This window comes from Rhinoderma darwinii, chromosome 2 (genome assembly GCF_050947455.1).
Source record: "Rhinoderma darwinii isolate aRhiDar2 chromosome 2, aRhiDar2.hap1, whole genome shotgun sequence".
NCBI classification, from domain to species: domain Eukaryota; kingdom Metazoa; phylum Chordata; class Amphibia; order Anura; family Rhinodermatidae; genus Rhinoderma; species Rhinoderma darwinii.
In genome coordinates, this window is record NC_134688.1 from 391,951,908 (window position 1) to 391,973,828 (window position 21,921).

Consider the following 21,921-nt stretch of genomic DNA (forward strand, 5'->3'; position numbering starts at 1 on the left):
AAATCTATACATACCCATATATATATATATATATATATATATATATATATATATATATACTGTGACCCATACACACATTTTCATTCTCTGCTAGATTTCTCTCAAAGAGGAGAGTCGGCACAGCAAGACAGGAGAGCTCCAGCCAGCACTGATGTGGAGACGCTGAAGCTCTCCCTCCCCCTTCCTCTCTGACACGACTTCTGTCTGCATATAATTTTGTCTGACATCTGCTGGTGAAAGATTATCTCCCATGTAATGTTCACCTTCCACCAGCAGATAGCAGACAACATTGCATACAGACTGTATGTACAGCAGCCTGAGGAAGGGATACGCATCCAGGAGGAATAAGGGCACAAGAGGGAGGTTTTATCCCCATAACCACCTTCCCTTGTTTATGCCCGTGTGTGTTACAGTTAATGCCATTACAGTTAATAACTAAGGGTTACAGCGGTTATGGTATTGAACTTGTAATGACTGATATTCTCACAGTATAGGGAAGTAGCTGTCGGAGGGGCACAGGCGGCAGCAGTCATGCCAAGGTCCAAAGGGCCCCTCTCCCACATAAGAAGACAACAGCATTATAATCCCCATGGATGGTGTGGGCATGTTACAGATTTTGCATGGGGAACCAGGAGCTTTAAGTTAGATCCTATCTGTCACAGTTGCTAAAGTATCATATATATTTATGGCATATTCACAGGATGAGCCGGACAGGAGTTGGAGAACTTTCATTCTGGAAGTGGGAACTGCACCTTTCAGACATTTATGGCTTATCCAGTGGATATGCCATAAACATCTATGGTGTGAAAACCCTATTCACTTTATCCAGACATAAAGTTATCATTAATAGTGGCAGTATTAAGAATTTAATCATTATATATACCAGCATCATAATAGTTGAGTAAATGTCATTTGATAGGTTTATATGATGGTTTGTTGTTTTTTCAGAAGCCACCGCTAAATAATCATGACCAGATGAACCACAATGCACCACATTTATCATTTTTATTATAATGTACCAAAAAACAAACTAAGCTTTGCTCCATCTGTTTCTAATCTGTTGGAAGTGCTTGAGGATATAAAGTTGCACAGATTCTGCACACCTTCTGGCACTATAAGTAAAATTGTTTTTACTATATATCTCTTACCTCGCGGCCCTGGATAAACCTGCACTTTGCTAAGCCCACATGTTCAGCAGTGCTCGTCTTTGTTTCTCCTTTCTTTTTTTCTAGCCCATGTGGCTTTCCTGCTGTTTGAGCTTGAGAAACCTTATCCATTAAATGATAAATGAACATTTGTGCAGCTTTGACAAAGTCCTCTGTAAGCAAGAAATTATGAAATGTGAATCTGATCTTTCTTATACCTTATTACTGCTGTACATGGTAAATTAGAAGTGTAGCAAGCTTACAATTATCATCTATGTAATAGGCTTTACAATCAAATGGAAGGCTAGAGCCAGGGTACTTCGATCAGGAGTTTAATGCAGCTGACCTCTCATTTAAGCTGACACTTATCCTTCACAGGGTCCTTTTACTGATACAGAAAAAAATGTGTAGATCTGTTTATGTTTAAGTAGTTTTTCATATCACTCGTTTATGCCATTGCTTGCTGATCGGGGGGGTCCAACTGCTGGGATCTCCACATTACAACGGCTTCCAGGCTCCGTACATTGCATTATGTGCCATAGCATCCGGTGCCGCAGGCTTATCGGCGCGGGGTCCGGGTATCGGACCCGCACAGATGGCATACTGATGATCTATCCGGTGGACAACCCCTTTAAGCCTCTTCAGAAAAAGAAAAAAACGCTTCACTCTTTAAGTTGTGAACAAGCCCGATTTTCGTGGCGTTTTTCGCTCGCACCCATTGGGTGCTACGGGCAGAAAACTCTGCGAAATACGCTTTCTCTGCCTCCCATTGATGTCAATGGTAGGTCAGAGGCGTAAACGCCCGAAGATAGGGCATGACGCTTCTTTTTACCGCAAGCGGTTTTTCCCGCTCGCGTTAAAAAAATGCGTCCGCCTCCCATTGAAATCAATGGGAGCCTTTTTTGGCACGTTTTCTGACGCGGTTTCCTTGTCAAAAAGACGTGTCGAAAAACTCTGTGTGAACTGGCCCTTACTTTGCTCCGTGCATGAGGACATTGTCATAATAAAACAAGAAAGCTGAAAGCATGTCATTTTGAAGGATGAAATATATCCACTAAGGAACAGGGAGGTCGATTGACCCTTGTTCTCCCAGGAGGTTGGAGTCTCACAGTTGGAAATGCCATAAATATTTTTCCGTTTTGCATTTACACTTCTTTAGAATTATTTATCAGTTTTAAGTGCCCACTGCCCCTACGCCTGTATCTAAAATCACAAGAATGATGGAACTTCAAGTCATTAGACGGTAAAGCCACATATAGGCTGGATTCACACGAGCATGTTCGGTCCGTAAAGGACGGAACGTATTTCGGCCGCAAGTCCCGGACCGAACACAGTGCATCATAGTATGTACGACTCTAGGAGTCCCTGCCTCGCTGCGGGACAAGTGTCCCGTACTGTGATCATGTTTTCAGTACGGGACAGTAGTTCCACGGAGAGGCAGGAACTCCTAGCGTCGTACATAACCATGATGCTAGGAGCCCGGCTCCCTGCAGTGTGTTCGGTCCGGGACTTGCGGCCGAAATACGTTCCGTCCTTTACGGACCGAACATGCTCGTGTGAATCCAGCCTTATGGTGTAGCAAACAAACTAGTCCTGTTTTTGGAGGATATTTTAACTGCATACTTTTTTGTAATATATATTTTTTATTATATAAGTTACTATTAATGCAAATTTTAAATATATAAAATTCCTTCAATACATTGAAGTGTATTGGTTTATGATTTATATGGAAAATGTCTTATTTCATATTATTAAAAATTTATTTTGGCCGAGTCTAAGGATTAATTATGTAAATGATGCAAATGATTCCTCTTTTACCTGATGTACTCGCGCAGCTGGGCTTTTTCCTATGAATTCTGACTCACAAAGATCTGATTCATTAAGTGCGGCTTTGTTAACATATTCTCTTTGATGGATACTTAGTATTTCTGTCACTTACAGCACTTTGAAGTTTATGATCTCACTTTAGAACCGGTACTGCAGAATACTCACTTGACCTTCCAATCACAAAATGGATATGAAGCATTATAAGTACCAGTAGATTGCAGTGGCCTTAACAGGAACACCATCATGTAAGCAGATAAATGTTCGGCATTGTATTGTTAACAGATTATAAATATCAGCCCTGATAATTATGCCAAAATGCAAAAAAAAAAAAAACTGTATTAATTTTGCTTATTTATTGTAGTATTACGATTTACCTATTTTATAAATATGTTTCACCTATAATCCACCTTAGGAAGTAGCTTCACCCAAAATATTATCCTTTCCATATGTGATACATCCTGTCCATATACTCTGATATAGCATTTGGATGTGATAGAGGGGACCCTTCGGGACCTCCCTCTATGAGCCAATGACAAGCAGCGGCTCTTGCTCTGGTGGACTCAACCCTGGTGGACGTTCATCTGAATGGCCAACATAAAATGCTACATTTACCCTGCATCTACCACTGCAGGAGAAATGAGCAGCCATTGGCATCATCCCTGGCAAAATCAGCTATTTGTCATAGGTCTCTGGAGGGACTACAATTAAAGAGGGTGTCTATGATGAGGCAACTCTTTTCTATACTCCCCATTATGGCATATGGATTTCTCCCACTATAAACAGAGAAGATAGCCAGCAAATACATCATGTAATACATACATTTCCCCTGCAGTGTCTTTAATCACAATGTTGGAGATATTTTTATAAATATATATATATATATATATATATATATATATATATATATATATAAATAATGTGTGTGTGTATATAAGGAAATAAGGTTGTCACAGCCACTATTGGTAACACAATTGATTACTGACATCCTCATGTATCAGGGTGTTAGGTCATGATCTGTAGCAATGGTATAATTTCAATATTTTTAACCACCATATTTCTCTAAATTCCCTTACCACCCTTTGCTATTGTTCAGTTTCCAGCCGTCCTCTCTCCTTTTTGAAGGCAATGTGTCACCTAGTTGTTTTTTATAATATTACTTTAAAAAATATGTCTGTTGGTGGTAGTGTCCCTTTAAGCACAGCATGTCTTTACAGTCACCTTTTGACTTCAAGAAAATTGCTGTCAATGAATTGCAACATTGAACATCTTGTAGCATTTTAGAAACTTATCAGTTAGTTATTCTGTTGGATTGATGTCAGGATTGGCCATTCTGTGTATTCAGCAGAACTGAGTCATGTAACAAATGGAATCATTTTGGCATTTGAGCATAGCAAGCTGCTTCGCGTTTTTTTTTTTTTCCTCTGGAACAGTTAATACTCGGCAGTCTGGTGTTCTTTCATTTTGTATGGTACAGCTTATTCCATCTCGTTCTCCGTACTTTTCCCCTTCATGCAAGTACACAGAAAGATTTTCACTTAGATCTGTGATATGATGTGCACTCGGCTGAATTCTTCTGCTGTTTTTATTACAGACGTAAAAGAAATAAAAACAAAATACTCTGTGTCTTCTGTTTTATTCCTTTCCATTGGAGGGCTGTTTTGTTTTTTTCATAGACTGTAGTGCTATTCTTACCATCAAAAACACCGGAACCCAAATAGAAACCTGATGACCACCATTATACGTCAATGAGGTCCATTAGAATATGTTGGTATTGAGAATGGATCCGTTTTACTGGTCATGGCTCCATTAGGACTAAGTCATGCCAGTTACTTGAACAGAGCCTTACATAACACTAAAAGTCTATTGTTATGAAAAAGTTAATAAAGTAATAATATTAACATTTAATATTAGTGGTGCTTTTTAAGTTTTTTAAACCTATATTTTATTTGCAAAACTTCCATAATGCTTCTGTAATGCTAAGTCAATAACAGGAGTTACTTTTCATGATGCAATAATATAAATTTTGGACCTTCAGTGATCAAAATAAAAAATTCTTAGGATATGCACCTCAGCGTGTATATTTGAGTCTGTCCACTGGATGTACTATTTCGTACTATTTCTATCGCGGTAAGAACCCCACTATTAGGATGTAATAGTATGTCCAAATGCAGTAAGAGGTTAAATAAGGTTGCAGCTGTGTAAATAAGATCCTAAAGTAAGGGCTCATGTACACTTCCAGGTTTGTTTAACAAAGATCCTGGATATGGCAGTAATAGACTCTATAGGACCATTTTGGAACCCCTTAGCTATATGAGCAAAAGAATGGTGACATGTTGAACTGCATGCCATATTACAGTATCACAGAGGCACCACACACCAATATATCGGACATTTGGGGCAGTCCATGTACCAATGTAAGAGTTTGTGTACATGGAAACATTGTATGCACAAGGCCTAACGTATAAGGCCTACAAGACTTTTCCATTTGGTCATGTCTGGAAAATTTGCATTTACCTAGTTTTAGAAAGGAAGTTTAGATCACAGGATGTGGGTATCCATGATATTATCACTAATGTAGATGGAATCAAACTCAACTGTGACTTTTCCAACAAAAATTCTGTTATATATGTGTATAAATGTGTTATACACATTAAAAGGTGTGATGCACATGACACTAAGGATTTGGCTTTATCAAGCACTAAAGAAATGTATTTGGAAGGTGTCGCCATCTTCAGGCGTGACCCATTCGCAGCTGCCTACATTGTTGCATCAGTTCCTTGACACCACTCTCTAAGCTGCATGTCTCCCCCTCGTAACTCTCTGTCCCACCCCTGGCTTGACATCACCGCTCCATCTAAGTGAGTCATAGGACAGCAGCTCCTTTACAGTGCACTGTGGATCTACACTGGACCTCTTCTTCTTATGCGTGCTCATCAGAGGGGGCAGTTGCACAGTGTAGCTAGACGTGGGAACACAAAACGAGCGCTTCCTATGAAAGAGAAGAAGCTGCTCCCAAGATTGGTACAACCCAAAAAAGGAACATGCCGCCGTTGTAGTAAGTAACACTGTGAAGAGGGAATTAATGCAATTATAAATTGCACCACCTTATTGGGACTAATTGAGAGAGTGGATCTAAAATTACGCTAAACCACCAGGAATATTCGTTGTGAACTTTTGAACTATCCTAGATGATCAATCCGATTATAATTAACCCCTAAATTTTCATTGATCATTAGGTGGATTATATTTAAACTGTCCCTCTAGTTGTTTTATATTTTAGAAAAACTCCTAATGTGGCTGTAGGTTCTAAGTATATCTTCAGTAAAAAATTAAAATTGCACAGTTCTCTTTGATTCCTTTCCTTCAAAGCTGTTGATGTTGCAGACCTATTCTTCCTAATTCACTAACAGGTAGTTATCATTTTCTGCATTTTTACAGATACAGTGGAGCTGCAGCCCAGTCACTATTTCTATAGTACTGTTAGAGACAGAGAGATACTGCCTGCTTGAACCAGCGCTGATGCTGCTGTGATCACAGGACCTCACTAACCAACAGGTTTACTCACAAAGAGCTTGTAATTCCTTGTGTGGGTAACATATTCAAGTTATATTTGGTTCTATGTCTATTACCAGGGGGGAAGTAAGGGATGCAGTGATCCAAGATTTCCACTACTCTGCACAATATTGAAATGATTGTAGTGGGCAGCCTACAAGTGAAAGAAGCTAATAAACAGCATGGGGCACTGAGGTGCTTAACCGGATTACTGGGGGTACACTTTAATTATTGTTAAGTACTTCATCTCTTTAGTACATAAGACTTTTTGTTAACTACATTGAATTCTCCTGGGTTGTAAATAAAGGAAAATTGTAAATCAAACTCACTTTCTCTTATCCTATACAATAACAGTACAATTCTTTTAAGCATCTTTGCATTAAAATTTTGCATATACAAAAGAATACATATTGTCTAAAGCAGGGCTTCTCATACTTTTTCTACTCTACTTTTCTGCTCGGCCTCACCGCGCAGCACCAAGCAAATACCACCACGCAGTGCTAATATTAGCCCCCAGCAGTGCCAACCAAATGTCACCATGCAGCACAAAATACCTCCCCAGAATCACCAAATACCTTAGTGCAGCAGCACTGGCAGTAGCATTGTACCCTTTTTAATCCCTCCCTTACTAGCAGCATCATTGTCCCCTTTTTAACCCCTCCCTCACTAGCAGCATCATTGTCCCATTTTACAGCCTCCTCACTAGCATCAGCATTGTTCCGCTTTCCACCCCTCCCCCCACTGGCAGCAGCCTTGCCCCTCTCCGTCACTGGCAACAGCATTGTTCCCATTTCCATACCTACAGTTAGGTACAGAATTATTTGGACAGTGACACAAGTTTTGGCATTTTAGCTGTTTACCAAAACATATTGAATATACAGTTATATACTCAATATGGGCTTAAAGTGCAGACTCAGCTTTAATTAGAAGGTATTCACATCCTAATTTAAGGAAGGGTTTAGTAATTACATGTCTTTAATATGTAGCTGCCTCTTTTTCAAGGGACCAAAGGTAATTGGACAATTCAAAAGTTATTTAATGGGCTGTACCCTCATTAATCCATCATCAATTAAGCAGGTAAAATGTCTGGATTTGATTCCAGGTGTGGCATTTGTATTTGGAAGCTGTTGCTGTGAACCCACAACATGAGGTCAAAGGAGCTCTCAATGCAAGTGAAACAGACCATCATTAGGCTGAAAAAACTGAAGAAATCCACCAGAGGGATAGCACAAATGTTAGGAGTGGCCAGATCAACAGTTTGGTACATTCTTGAAGTCCACGGAAGACAACAGTGATGGATGATCGCAGAATCCTTTCCATGGTGAAGAAAAAACCCTTCACAACATCTACCCAAGTGAAAAATACTCTCCTGGAAGTAGGTGTATCAGTATCTAAGTCTACCATAAAGAGAAGACTTCATGAGAGAAAATAAAGAGGGTTCACTACAAGGTGCAAACCATTAATCAGCCTCAAAAATAGATAGGCCAATTTACACTGTGCCAAACAACCTGTAAAGAAGCCAGCCCAGTTCCGGAACAGCATTCTTTGGACAGATGAAACTAAGATCAACCTGTACCAGAATGATGGGAGGAAGAAAGTATATAAATAGGCTTGGAACGGCTCATGATCCAAAGCATATCACATCCTCTGTAAAACATGGTGGAGGCAGTGTGATGGTATGGGCATGCATGACTTGCAAAGGCACTGGGTCACTAGTGTTTATTGATGATGTGACTGAAGACAGAAGCAGCCGGCTGAATTCTGAAGTGTTCAGGGATATACTTTCTGCTCAGATTTCACCAAATGCAGCAAGGTTGATTGGACGTCGCTTCACAGTACAAATGGACAATGACCCAAAACATACTGCAAGCAACCCAGGAGTTTTTTTAAGGCAAAGAAGTGGAATATTAGACAATGGCCAAGTCAATCACCAGATCTGAACCCGATCGAGCATGCATTTCACTTTCTTAAAACAAAACTTAAGGCAGAAAGACCCACAAACAAGCAACAACTGAAGACCGCTGCAGTAAAGGCCTGGCAAAGCATCACAATGGAGGAAACCAAGGGTTTGGTGATGTCCATGGGTTCCAGACTTCAGGCAGTCATTGCCTGCAAAGGCTTCTCTACACAGGTAATGTAATGGTAATGTTAATTTGTCCAATTACTTTTGAGCCCCTGCCCCTGAAGTGAGGAGGCTGTGTAGAAAAATGTTTGCAATTCCTAAACGTTTCACAGGATATTTTTGTTCAACCCCTTCAATTAAACCTGAAAGTCTACACTTCAATTGCATTTCAGTTGTTTCATTTCACATCCAATGTGGTGGCATGCAAAGCCCAAATCATGAAGATTGTGTCACTCTCCAAATAATTCTGGACCTAACTGTATCTCACTGATGTCAACACTTTTTAATCGATCCCTCACTAGCAGCAGCATTGTCCCCCTTCCCCACTGGCAGCAGCATTGTCCCCTTCCCACCCCACCCCCAATTGCAGCACCATTGTCCCTCTTCCCAACCCTCCCCTACTGACAGCAGAATTGTCCTCCTTTCTGCCCCTCCCCCACTGACAGCAGCATTGTCCCCCTTCCCAACCCTCCCCCTCTTACAGCAACATTGTCCTGATTTCCACCCTTCTCCCACTGACCGCAACATTGTTCCCCTAACCACTTCTAATGGCAGCTACATTCTATATTTTCCCACCTCTCCCCCATTGGCATCAGCATTCGCATTCATTCCACTCCCACAACAGAAGACATAGATGAAATGATACTGGCTGTAGAAGTAAACAAGTTGATGTTGGAGGTGGGAGGGAGGGTGAGTGTCAGGAGAGCTCTCCAGGCTCCTCTCTTACCTCCTCTGAAGTTCACTTGTAGTTTCCGGACTCCCGCTGTACCACTCCATGGGTGCAGGACCTATACACCCACGGTCATGTGACCATGATATCAAGGCAGGTCCTTCAACCCATGAAACTGCACTGATAATGCAGAATTTTTGCAGACTTCTGGAGTTCCTGCTTTGCGACGATGCCCAACTCTAGTGGGGACCCACACTTAAAAAAGCGCTGGTTTAAAGTTCAAATGCATCACCACATATTAACATGCCTACTATGTCCTGCTACTGGAGAAATTACAGGAGTGATATGTCCTTACTACTAAACTTTGATAAATGGGATTACAGAAGCACTCTGTAATTTATCTTATATTTAAACAATTGTATACAAAATAAATTGTATAAAAATAAATTGTCTGTTGCATATTAGAACATTTCTTTAGAAGAAGACACTTTGCTAGGACAATCTGCTATTAGTTCAGGCTAACATGTCCATTATATTGGAAATGTCATTGTGTGTGTTGCCATGGGCCTGGACAGTTTACAGAGCCTACAACATTTTATATAGTATGTGTATATATGTGTGTGTGTGTATGTGTATATATATATATATATATATATATATATATATATATATATATATATATATGATCCATCTACTCGTTATAGCCACAATAAAATGCAGTTTTTTTTCTAATGTAATAAAGCGGCTGTAACTATTTCACGTAGAATAACAAACTCTGTAAGACCTGCTTACTATTGGACTATTAAATATTAATAACAACATCCAAATAGCTAAACCGTGCTTCAAATGTTTTCATTATCTTATCATCCTCTCTTACCAAGATTTAGTCATGCAAAATGTAAAAGACGGTAAACAGAATCAGTGGGAAATTCCTATCAAGGGAGTCTTAAAAGCCAAAAATAAATGTTTCATGTCTTTTCTATGGCAGTGTGCACTGTCATTTGCTTTAGAACACAATTCACGCGGTGTACAGAGAAAGTCATACAGCAAGTTATTTTAGGGAATATGTGGCGGTGCGTGGAGATTTTTGCCATATGACTGAATTTTACTGATTATTTTATCAAGGTCGTTTCACATAAAGCTTCACTTCTGGACAGGTTCTAGCCAGTCAGTGGAGCAGAACAATTGAAGGCATACTGTGTTATGTTTCTGTTACAGACATACCATGTATTTTTACTATTAGCATCCCTTAACCCATTTAGGACACAGCCTGTCTTGGCCTTGTGGACACAGGTGATTTTTTCAAATCTGACGTGTCACTTTATGTGGTAATAACTCTGGAACGCTTTTACTTATCCAAGCGATTTTGAGATTGTTTTCTCATGACATATTGTACTTTATGTTAGTGAAAAAATTTGGTCGATAAATTCAATATTTATTTGTGAAAAACTTCAAATTTTAGCAAAAATTTGCAAAAATTACCACCATTTTTCTAAATGTAAATGTGTTAGCTTGTAAAACAGATAGTAATACCACACAAAATAGTTACTAGTTAACATCCCCATATGTCTACTTTATGTTTGCATCATTTTTTTTCACATACTTTTATTTTTCTAGGACGTTACAAGGCTTAGAACTTTAGCAGCAATTTCTCATATTTTCAAGAAAATTTCAATAGGCCATTTTTTCAGGGACCAGTTCAGTTCTGAAGTGGCTTTGAGGGCCTTCCATATTAGAAAGTCCCCATAAATCACCCCATTTTGAAAACTGCAACCCTCAAGGTATTCAAAACCACATTCAGAAAGTATTTTAACCCTTTAGGCGTTTCACAGGAATTAAGGCAAAGTAGAGGTGAAATTTACAAATTTCATTTTTTTTGCCGAAATTCATTTGTAATAAAAAAAAAATCTGTAACACATGTTTTACCAGAGAAACGCAACTCAATATTTATTGCCCAGATTCTGCAGATTTTAGAAATATCCAACATGTGGCCCTAGTATCCTAATGGACTGAAGCACAGGTCTCAGAAGCAAAGGAGCACCCAGTGGATTTTGGGGCCTCCTTTTTTAGGAATATATTTTAGGCACCATGTCAGGCTTGAGGAGGTCTTGTGGTACCTAAACAGTCGAAACCCCCCAAAAGTGACCCCATTTTGGAAACTACACCCCTCAAGGCATTTTTCTAGGGGTATAGTTAGCATTTTGACCCCACAGTTTTTTTGCAGAATTTAGTGGAATTAGTCTGTGAAGATGAAAATCACCTATTTTTCTGTGGAAACATAGAATTTTTTAATTTTTACAAGGAATAAAGGAGAAAAAGCACCCCAACATTTGTAAAGCAATTTCTCCCGATTATGGCAATACCCCATATGTGGTCGTAAACTGATGTTTGGACCCACAGCAGGGCTCAGGAGGAAAGGAGCGCCTTTTGGATTTTGGAGCGCAGATTTTGCTGGATTGGTTTTCAGTGCCATGTCGGGTTTGCAACGCCTCGGAGGGACCAAAACAGTGGAAACCCCCCAAAAGTGACCCTATTTTGGAAACTACACCCCTCAAGGAATTTTTCTAGGGGTATAGTGAGCATTTTGGCCCCACAGGATCTTTTTTAGAGCTAAGGTGACCAAAAAACAAAGATTTTGGCGCTTTAAATTCTTTATTTCTTACAGCGTTCACCGTGCGCAATAAATTACGTTTCACTTTATTCTGCGGGTCGGTACGATTACGCCAATACCATATGTGTATAGTTTTTTTTACGTTTTGCAGCGTTTGCATAATAAAATTCAGTTTCTATAAAATAATTTATTTTCTAAGACACGCTATTCTGAGCCGTAACTTTTTTATTTTTTCGTCAAAAAAGCTGTACGAGGTCTTGTTTTTTGCGGGACGGTTTGTAGTTTTTATTGGTACTATTTTCGGATAAATGCGACTTTTTGATCACTTTTTATTCTATATCTTGGGAGGGGTGGTGACCAAAAAATTGTGATGGTGACATAGTTTTCCGTTTATTTTGTTTGCGGCGTTCACCGTGGGGAAAAATTAACATTATAGTTTCCTAGTTTGGGTCGTTACGAACACGGTGATACCAAATATGTGTACTTTTTTTTTTTTTAACGTTTTCATTTTTTCCCTATAATAAATGAGTTGTTATAGGAAAACAAAAACTTATTTTTACACTTTTATAAAACATTTTTATTAACTTTTTTTTACTTTTTACACTTTATTTTTTTGTTTATTAACTTTTCTTTTACTTTTTACACTTTATTTTTTTGACCTGCAGCTCTGATCGCTGCTAGAATACATTACACTACCTAGTCAGTGTGACGTCACTGTCACTCTGAAAGTTGATCTACGAGGATCAGCAGAGGCTGATCCTCATAGGCTTCCATACATGGCAGACCCGGAGGCCGTTGCCTGGCCTCCGGATGCCATCACAAGCATCAGCAGCCCCCACGATTTCATGGGGGCTGCTGATGTGCTACAAACCCCCTACATGCGGAGATCGCAATCGAGCCCCGCATGTAACGGGTTAATTGCCGAAATCTGCGGCGATGAGCCACTGATCGGCAACACTGGAGTGTCAGCTGTCGGGGACAGCTGAACTCCAAGTTCCCGATGCACACCTTGTCGCCGACAGTGTGCATCGGGAACGACACAGTGACTTCCTGTCACTCTGACAGGAAGCCTATCAGGACCAGCCGAAGGTTGGTCCTGATGGGCTTCCGTCCATGGCAGACACCATACTAACTATCGGCAAACCCCGCGATTTCGGACCGGGGTCTGCCGATATGTTAGAAACCCCCCAAATTCGGAGATTGCAACCGATCGACGAATTTAAGGGGTTAATTCGCCGAAATCAGCAGCAAGGGACCGCTGATCGGCAAGAGTGGAGTGTCAGCTGTCGGCAACAGCTGACCTCCCGGTTCCCGGTGCACACTGTCGCCGACCGTGTGCACCGGGAAAAACTCAGTAACTGTACGTCGTCGTGCGGGAAGTAACCTCCCGCGACGACGTACAGTTACTTCCTCGTGCGGGTAGGGGTTAATGACTGGGCCTGAAAATGCCTTAATGACAAGCTAAATTTTTTCATTTGTGCCTCTCTGTCTTTCAGGAGCCATAACGTTTATACTTTTTCATTGACGTGGCTGTATGAGGCATTGTTTTATGCGGGAGAAATAATTATTTTTTCTGCACAGTTTGGGGATACAAATAAATGACTCTCTCTTTTCTATAGTTTGTTTTTGCGGTGTGAATATAGCAAAAAATTATTTTCAGCATAATTGTTTTTTAAGTATTATATCGTTCACTTTTCACGGTAAATAACCTGTTAATTTAATTTTTTCAGGTTTTTATGGTCGTGTAAATACCTGATATATGTAGGGTTTTTTTATTTTTATGTAATGTATGGGCAATAAAATCAATTTTATACCAAATACTTTTTGTGGTGGACATTTTTTATTATTTTTTTTGTTAAATGTTTTTGTTTAATCCCATTAAGGGATAATTTTTTAGTAACTTTATTTTATACTTTTTTTTTTAATTGTTATTTATTTATACATATTTTCAGTCTTAACAAAAAGAACATTTACAAAACAAAAGACAAAAGCTTTACTATTCTGTTTTTTCCCCTTTCCCTGCAGATTTTTGTTTTCTATATAAACAACATCTCTAGGTTATACCCTCTTGTCCTTTAAAGATAAACATATACAATACAATCAACAACAACAAAAAATAAAAATAAATTTTTATACTTCTTCTTCCTCCCCAGATGGGTTACCCAGCGAGCCATTATTTTATACATGGTTTCTTGTATGTTGCTACATATACTTGTCTTATGAGTCAGTGCATATATTTTATCACCAAATCTTGTTCCCAAGAGACTATGTGCGTTGGTGTCCCATCTCTATTTGTATTGATCATTAATCTATAAATCGTGGATAATGCTTTCTGTACTTTCCCCTCTTACCACACAGTTCCTCAAATTTTGTAAGTTTCCTGTCCATCTCTTCATTTTGAGGTAGTCCTGCTAAGAAATGTGTCAGTTGAATTTTTCTCCAAAAACCCAATGGACAAGGGTCAGTTATCTGCATAATCTGTTCTTTGGTCAACCAACTTTGATCTCTCCTAAAGTGAACCCCTCTATAGAACCCTCGTTTCCTCCATTTCCTATAGATGACATCTTCTACTCCTGGTAGAAGCTCATTTGCACCTAGTATTGGTGTCATATTAGATGGGTGAGGAGATATGTTTTTCTCTTTAAAAGCTTTGTTACATTCCCTTAATGTTGCTCCAATAGTTGGGTGGCTACTCAATTTACTCCTTATTTCTTTATTGGCCCAGGGTAGACAATCTTATCTCGTCTCTGTAAAGATCTGTTCTACTTCTACCCACCTTTTATCTTTATGACAACACCAGTCTATCATCGCCCTATTCAGGTGAGTTGCCTGATAGCACACCCCAAAATCTGGGAGACCTATCCCTCCAGCTTTCTTCTGTCTCTTCAGCACCCCCTTCGAAACTCTGGCAGGTTTCCCAGCCCAAATGAATTTATGTTACAGTGACAATAAGGATTGGTAAAAACTGTCTGGTATCCTGATCGGGATTATCTGAAACAAGTACAGTATCCTAGGCAGTATATTCATTTTTATAGTTGCACATCTGCCAAACCATGTAATGTAATTTCTTCCCCATCTCTGTAAGTCGTCTTTTATTGTATTTAGGATTCTAGGGAAGTTATCTACAAATAGGGTTGAAGCACATGCAGTCAAATTGATACCAATATATTTCAATGTCTTGTCTGCCCATCTAAATGCATAATTAGATTCCTACCTTTGTTTTAGGTCATCTTTCAAGGAAAGATTTAGTGCCTCAGACTACTCTAGTGCCATATTAGTCTTAAATGCTGAAATTGCTGAGTATTTCCTATACTCTTGTAAGACGTTAAGCAGTGAAATATCTGGTCTCGTAAAAAAACAAACAACAAGTCATCCGCATAAGCTGCAACCTTGTGTCCCTCCTCCTGTATTTGAACCCCCACAATATCCTGATTCCCCCTGATCTTACATAAAAATGGTTCTAGGGTCAAACTAAAAATTATTGGGGACAGTGGGCAACCTTACCTCGTACCTCTCCTAATCTTAAAATAGGGGGAAAGACTCCCATTTATTTTTACCTGTGCCATAGTGTGAGCATACAGGGACAAGACCCATGAGAGCATATTGTGACCTAACCCCAGATGGCGTATGGTTGCTTCAATAAGGAATTACTTAACTCTGTAAAAAAAATTCTCAGCATCTGTTGACAATAACATCATTGGTATTTTTTTTTTTCACATACTGGATGATATTTATTGATCTCACCGTGTTGTTCCTGGCCTCTCGCTATCTGGTCCTTCCTGTAGGCAATGAACCAAACGTGCCGCCAATATCCTAGAAAATAATTTCATATTTAATAAGGATATTGGACGATAACGCGCACATTTTTCTAGGTCCTTACCTTCCTTATCTATTACTGTTATATGAGACCTAAGAAAGTCAATTGGTATCTGTTGTCGCTCTTTAATAGCATTGAGCGCAGCTCCAAAATGAGGTATCAATAGATTTCCAAACGTACTGAAGTAACGCAAAGAAAAGCCATCTGGACCTGGTGCCTTGTTTTTACTTATTTATTTTATTGCTTTTAAGATCTCCTCATTTGAGATCCTCTTTTCTAAATCTTTTTTTTTCCTCTTCTGTCAAGGTTGGCATCCCTGACTCCACAATATAATATATGTTCTGGCCCTTTCCATCTCCTCAATGTATCCCTTCTCATTCTCCTCTGTATTTTCACCATATAATGCTGCATAAAGTTCCGGGAAGATTTTTTGTATTTTTTCTGTTATCTTCTTCCTCCCTTCCGTATTTCGGATCCCTGAAATAAAATACTTGCTCTTTGTTGTCTTAAAATGCTTGCCAATACCCTTGCTGGTTTATTACCCAGTTCATAACACGTCTTTCTACATTTTAACAACATTACTTTAGCTTTTTCTAGCAAATGTGTTTTTAGTTGTTCTTTCACCTGCAGCAACGCCACCCCTACTTCTCTTGATCTTGTTATCTTATGTATCTGTTCCAACTTCTGTATTTGTTCTGTTAGTTCGAGCATTTTTTTATTTTTTCCTTCTTTATTCTGGATCCATGTTTAATTAAAATACCTCTCACTACGCATTTGTGAGCCACCCTTAACATAAGTGGGTTCCCATCTGTCGTATAGTTTGTCTCAAAAAATACCTCAATCTTTTAATTTCACTGTAGACAGCATTGTCTGATAAGAGTTTCATTCATTTTCCAGTATAAACGTCTCCCTGTATCAACACACATAGCCAGTACCATAGTTATCAGTGCATGACCTGATAATTCAACATTTTCTATAGAAACTCTGACCAATCTGTTCATATCTGAGTGCTGAAGAAAAAGGTAGTCAATCCTGTAATATGACTCCTTTGGTGTTGAGTAAAAGGAATAATCTCTCTTATTTGGGATTAGAGTTCGGCATGAATGTATAATTTGGTATTGTTGCAGTGTCTTTTTAATTCTTCTCAAAGCTCTATACGACAGATGGGATCACACTCTGAAATCATTTAACAAAGGGTTCAAGGTCAAATTGAAATCTCCTCCTACCACCACTATTCCTTCATTAAACTTATCTAGTCTTTCCAATTGTATCTCCAGGGTCTGTATCTGTTTTACATTCGGGAGATACAGTGAAGCAAACGTATACATTTGCTCCCCTTTCTTCCCCGTCACAAATATTGCTCTTCCCTCTGCATCACAGCTCTGCTCCACATACTTCCAGGGGACATATCCTGAGATCATAATACTTGTCCCGAGAATCCTGTGAGTATCTATGATGGCCATCGGGGTAGTGTCTGTTCTATAGTCTATGTGCTGGTGACCTAACCAAATGTGTTTCCTGAATAAAAGCCACCTGTACTTTTTTCCTCCATAAATAATTCATAAGTATTGATCTTTTTTTCTGGTCTATTCAACGCCTTTATGTTTAGTGAGCCGACTATCAGTTTCCCCTCTGGGAAAAGAGAAGCCCTCCCTTCAAACATAATCCCCCCAAAAATAATAATGAATAAACACACAACACCAAACCAACTGATCCGGTTAAAGGTGGACTCAAAGTACTACATATTAAGCACCACCTAGAATAAATATAGCAAGAAAATAGAATGTATTCATAGCCCCTCTTTTCCCCTTCCCCCTCCCCCTAGTTAACTATATCTCTTTCACTTCCCATCTCCTCCATCCCTCTCTACATGATACTTATTTTCCTTATTTGTTTTCAGGAGTTGGGACATCTCTTTCTAACCGTTACCTGCTCCCCTTCCCTTCAAGTTATATGCTCGGGTTACCCGATGCCCAGCAAGATATTACATATTTACATTAACATAGGTTTAGTATAGAGTTTTTCCATTTACTATGCATCTAATTCAGGATACACCACATATCCTTCCTATATCTCCTTAATATACATATATATATATATACACACACATACATATAGATACATTTATACCGACATATATATTACACATACACGTGCTCCCGAATGAAAACCTCCCTACACCCATCCCTCCTAATTACTCCAGGTATCCCTAGCCCACCCATTACCTTGAGTTCTATCTCTCTACCAGGTAACCCCCCCCCCCCCCCTTTATTTGTATTTTTATATTTTTTTAATTTTACCTATTGCGTAACCTTGTGGTTGCACAGCTACCCAATGTTAATTGTTTATAATTACTGTGTACATATGTCATTCTTTAACTATGAATTCCTATCAACGAATTCAGCATGAGTCTTATTTATTGTACCCCTTGAGATACCCTTTTGATAAGGGGGAACTCTTCTACATTCCCCATTTGTCTCTATACCCTCCTATCTTCTTTAGTGCCCCACATCAACCACTGCACAAAAAAAATAAAAACGTGAACTACCCTCAAATAGTACCCTTCTTTATGACCTCGGAGCGGGTGTTCATTCCTACCCACTGTATTATGTATGTGTTTTAAATTTGACCTACATACATATATATATATATATATAAAAACAAAAAAGATCCAGCAGCAGCGGTTGAAGGATGTGGGTGCAGGCCCCAGGGAGCAGACCAAGCTCTCAATATCAACAGAGATCCAAAAAATAGGCAGCACACCGTAGAATTAAGTGAAAAACAGGGTACTTTATTAACCCAAAGTGCGACGTTTCAGCTCTATCCACTAGAGCTCTAGTGGATAGAGCTGAAACGTCGCACTTTGGGTTAATAAAGTACCCTCTTTTTCACTTAATTCTACGGTGTGCTGCCTATTTTTTGGATCTCTCTCATATATATATATATATATATATATATATATATATATATATATATATATATTACACCCACCCTCTGTCTAGATATAAGGTCTCGCTTCAAAAATATCTTCCTGGGAAAGCATTTTCTATAATTATCTCTGCTACTCATATATGTGTATAGCTATATATATATATATATATCTATAATAAGACCACTTCAGAGCTGGATAACAGAGCAGTGTATTTTCTACAGAGGGTTCTACCAGTTTCAGACTGTGTCACCGGGTTTCCGCTGAAGTGATGAAAAGGGTTAAACAGCTGGGATCTGAGTTTCCTCCAATGCCAGCTGTGTTCAGCAGACTTCTCTAACAAAAGGAGCTGTTAGTAACAGCTCCTGCTTAAAGAATGAGCGCTCACTGTATCGTTCATAAGACTTATCTACAGTGATGCCAAAATACGGTGGGCGGTTGGGAAGGCATTAATTCTAATGGACTTCAGGCTGGCAGAAATTTTAGCTCAGTGTCCAAATGGACATTATGAGACCCGGGCTATATCGTGATTTTAGTTGTGCAAGTTTTGCGGGACATTGGTAGCAACAGGGAAACACACAGACGTTGCATCCTAATATAACTTTGCTGCAGCTTATTTTAGTTGCATGAGGCCATGATCACACACAGTTTTGATGCAGTTTTTTTGGGCCGTTTTTGCCTCACTTTTTTGACCCAAACAGAAGTGGACACAAAAGAAAGGAGATGCATCAGTCTTTTCTATAAGGGTATGTGCACACGGTAGCAGGCTTTTACGTCTGAAATGACAGACTGTTTTCAGGAGAAAACAGCTGCCTCGTTTCAGACGTAAATGCTCCTCCTCGCATTTTGCGAGGCTTCTCTGACAGCCGTAAATTTTGAGCTGTGCTTCATTGAGTTCAATGAAGAACGGCTCAAATTACGTCTGAAAGAAGTGTCCTGCACTTCTTTTGACGAGGCTGTATTTTTACGCGTCGTCGTTTGACAGCTGTCAAACGACGACGCGTAAATGACAGGTCGTCTGCACAGTACGTCGGCAAACCCATTCAAATGAATGGGCAGATGTTTGCCGACGTATTGTAGCCCTATTTTCAGACGTAAAACGAGGCATAATACGCCTCGTTTACATCTGAAAATAGGTCGTGTGAACCCAGCCTAAACCTTTCCTTCCGTTTGGATCTACTTCTGGACTTGGCCAAAATCTGTCACAAAAACTGCATCAAAACCCTTAACCCTTCATAGGCATCTAATAGATAGCCATGTTTAAAGCCCTCCTTTCCATGACAAAGGTATTTTAAAGTGAATGTCTACCCTTGGAACCATTTTTTGGAATGCTTTTCTTCTTAGGCCTTATGCGCACTTCAGTTTTTTCTTCAGGGTGTTATCCATTTTTTTAACTTATAACACCCTGATATATTTATTTCAATGGGGCCATGCACACTTCCGTTGTTTTAACGGAACCGTGTGGCCGTTCCATCAAAAATTGGACAGGTCCTACTCCTGTCCGTTTTTGACTGAACAGTCTCTGCCTTTTCATTGATTTGGTCCGTTAAACAACAATAATAATCTTTATATATATAGCGCCAACATATTACGCAGCACTTTACAATTTAGAGGGAACATGAAACAAACAATATCAGACATTTCATAGTGACAAAGCTAATTTACAATTCAAACAACAGACTACAAACGGAAGCCATCCGTGTGCGGTCCGTGTTTCACGGATCCGTCATTTACGGCCGTACGATGGCCAACGGAAGTGTGCATGAGGCCTTATACTTTCTAAATGGTATAAGTTCTAGAGAAATCATACTGAAGTTATTATGCATTTTAGTGTGTTTTACATGTTACAATCCATACATATGTAGAATATTGTTTACACACTTTTGCTTTTGTCTTTTAAGGGTCAGTTCACACAGAGTTCTTTGGCACTGATTTTGACGCGGAAACTGCGTCTGATTCACCGCCAAACAATGGCCAAAATCGCCCCCACTGATTTGAATGCGTTATTTTCCCGGGCAGCTTTTGGCCACGCGAGGAAAAAGCGGAACGTCATTTCTTGTCACGGTTTCTGCCTCTGACCTCCCATACAAGTCAATGGGAGGCAGAAAAAAACAGCAGCCCTCGTTTCTGAGCATTTTACGCAACGTTTTTTTGCACACTGTACTTGCATTAGCTTCAATGGCCGCGAGCAAAAATGCCGTGAAGAAACGGGGAAAAATACATACAAGCCGTTCAAAATCTGTCTCAAAATTCCTAAGGGAATTCTAAGGCAGACTTTTTCTGCCTACAAAAAAACTTGTGTGAACAGGGCCTTATGTTATATATTTTGTATTTAAAGATGTTGATATTAATCGTGATAGATGTTGCTTGGTATTAACTGAAGCCATATTACTTTTATTTCATCATGGTACAGGGTGCAGAAGAAGGAGCTGCCACCTCAATTTATACATCTGTCTCACCAGACCTTGAAGGAATCGGAGGCTGCTATTTATACAATGGGGAAAGGACCAAATCTGCTAATCTGTCCTATAATGAAGAACTTCAGAAGAAACTATGGACTGAAAGCTGCAAGATGGCCGCCCTTTTTGTTTCATCATAAAGCTTTACATTTATCTTTATGTCCATGGACTCAAACCAGGCCATAGGATTTCATCTATTATGTGATTTATAGCTAAGAGACACAAAACATGTGTGACATTATCTCTCGGGAGTCAATGTATTTGTTTACTTAATAAAAAAAAATTACAGTTATAAAAACAAAATTGCTCAAATTAAAAATGTTGTAATCCTAATATTCAATCTGTGTGTGATATACAAGGGACCATTTCAGTCACCAACATGATTATAAATACGGCTCTTGCCTGAAGGATTCTATCCTTTAATTCTGTGCCATGAATCTTAATGGATAATTGTGAACTTATCAGGCAAGTTGTTCATGATGATGTACAACTTGCTTTGGGTATACTAATATGTTTTAAACGAAGAATAAAATTATTCCTTTGACGCACGTTGTGGCCTTAATAATTATGATGTTCATTAAGTATTCGCTTGGATGTAATAAGCAATTTCAGAAAGCTTATGTTGTAATCATCGGAGATTTCAGACTTTCTTTTTATTGAGATTCTAACTAAAATTACGAAAACTTTATTGAGATTTTGTGGTAAAAAATTACAGTATTGTAAAAATATTAATTTCATAGAGTTCTTCATGAAAATTAAAACCATCTTTAAGGCAATTTGTTAATATTT

General features: G+C 39.1%; 1 protein-coding gene across 2 annotated transcripts in view; it reads left to right on the forward strand.

Moving 5' to 3' along the window:
• The window catches only part of DHRSX (dehydrogenase/reductase X-linked), a 263,670-nt gene extending 241,994 nt beyond the window's left edge, over positions 1 to 21,676 (forward strand). Inside the window, exons 7-8 of one of the 2 annotated variants that reach the window (XM_075853995.1) lie at positions 3,087 to 3,217; positions 21,087 to 21,174. In XM_075853995.1, coding sequence (XP_075710110.1) covers positions 3,087 to 3,176 — 90 coding nt within the window. In that variant the 3' untranslated portion in view covers positions 3,177 to 3,217; positions 21,087 to 21,174. Of the gene's footprint in view, positions 1 to 3,086; positions 3,218 to 21,086 lie in introns of both variants that reach the window. The other variant, XM_075853994.1, reaches the window with a different exon arrangement.
• The last annotated feature ends 245 nt before the right edge of the window (positions 21,677 to 21,921 follow it).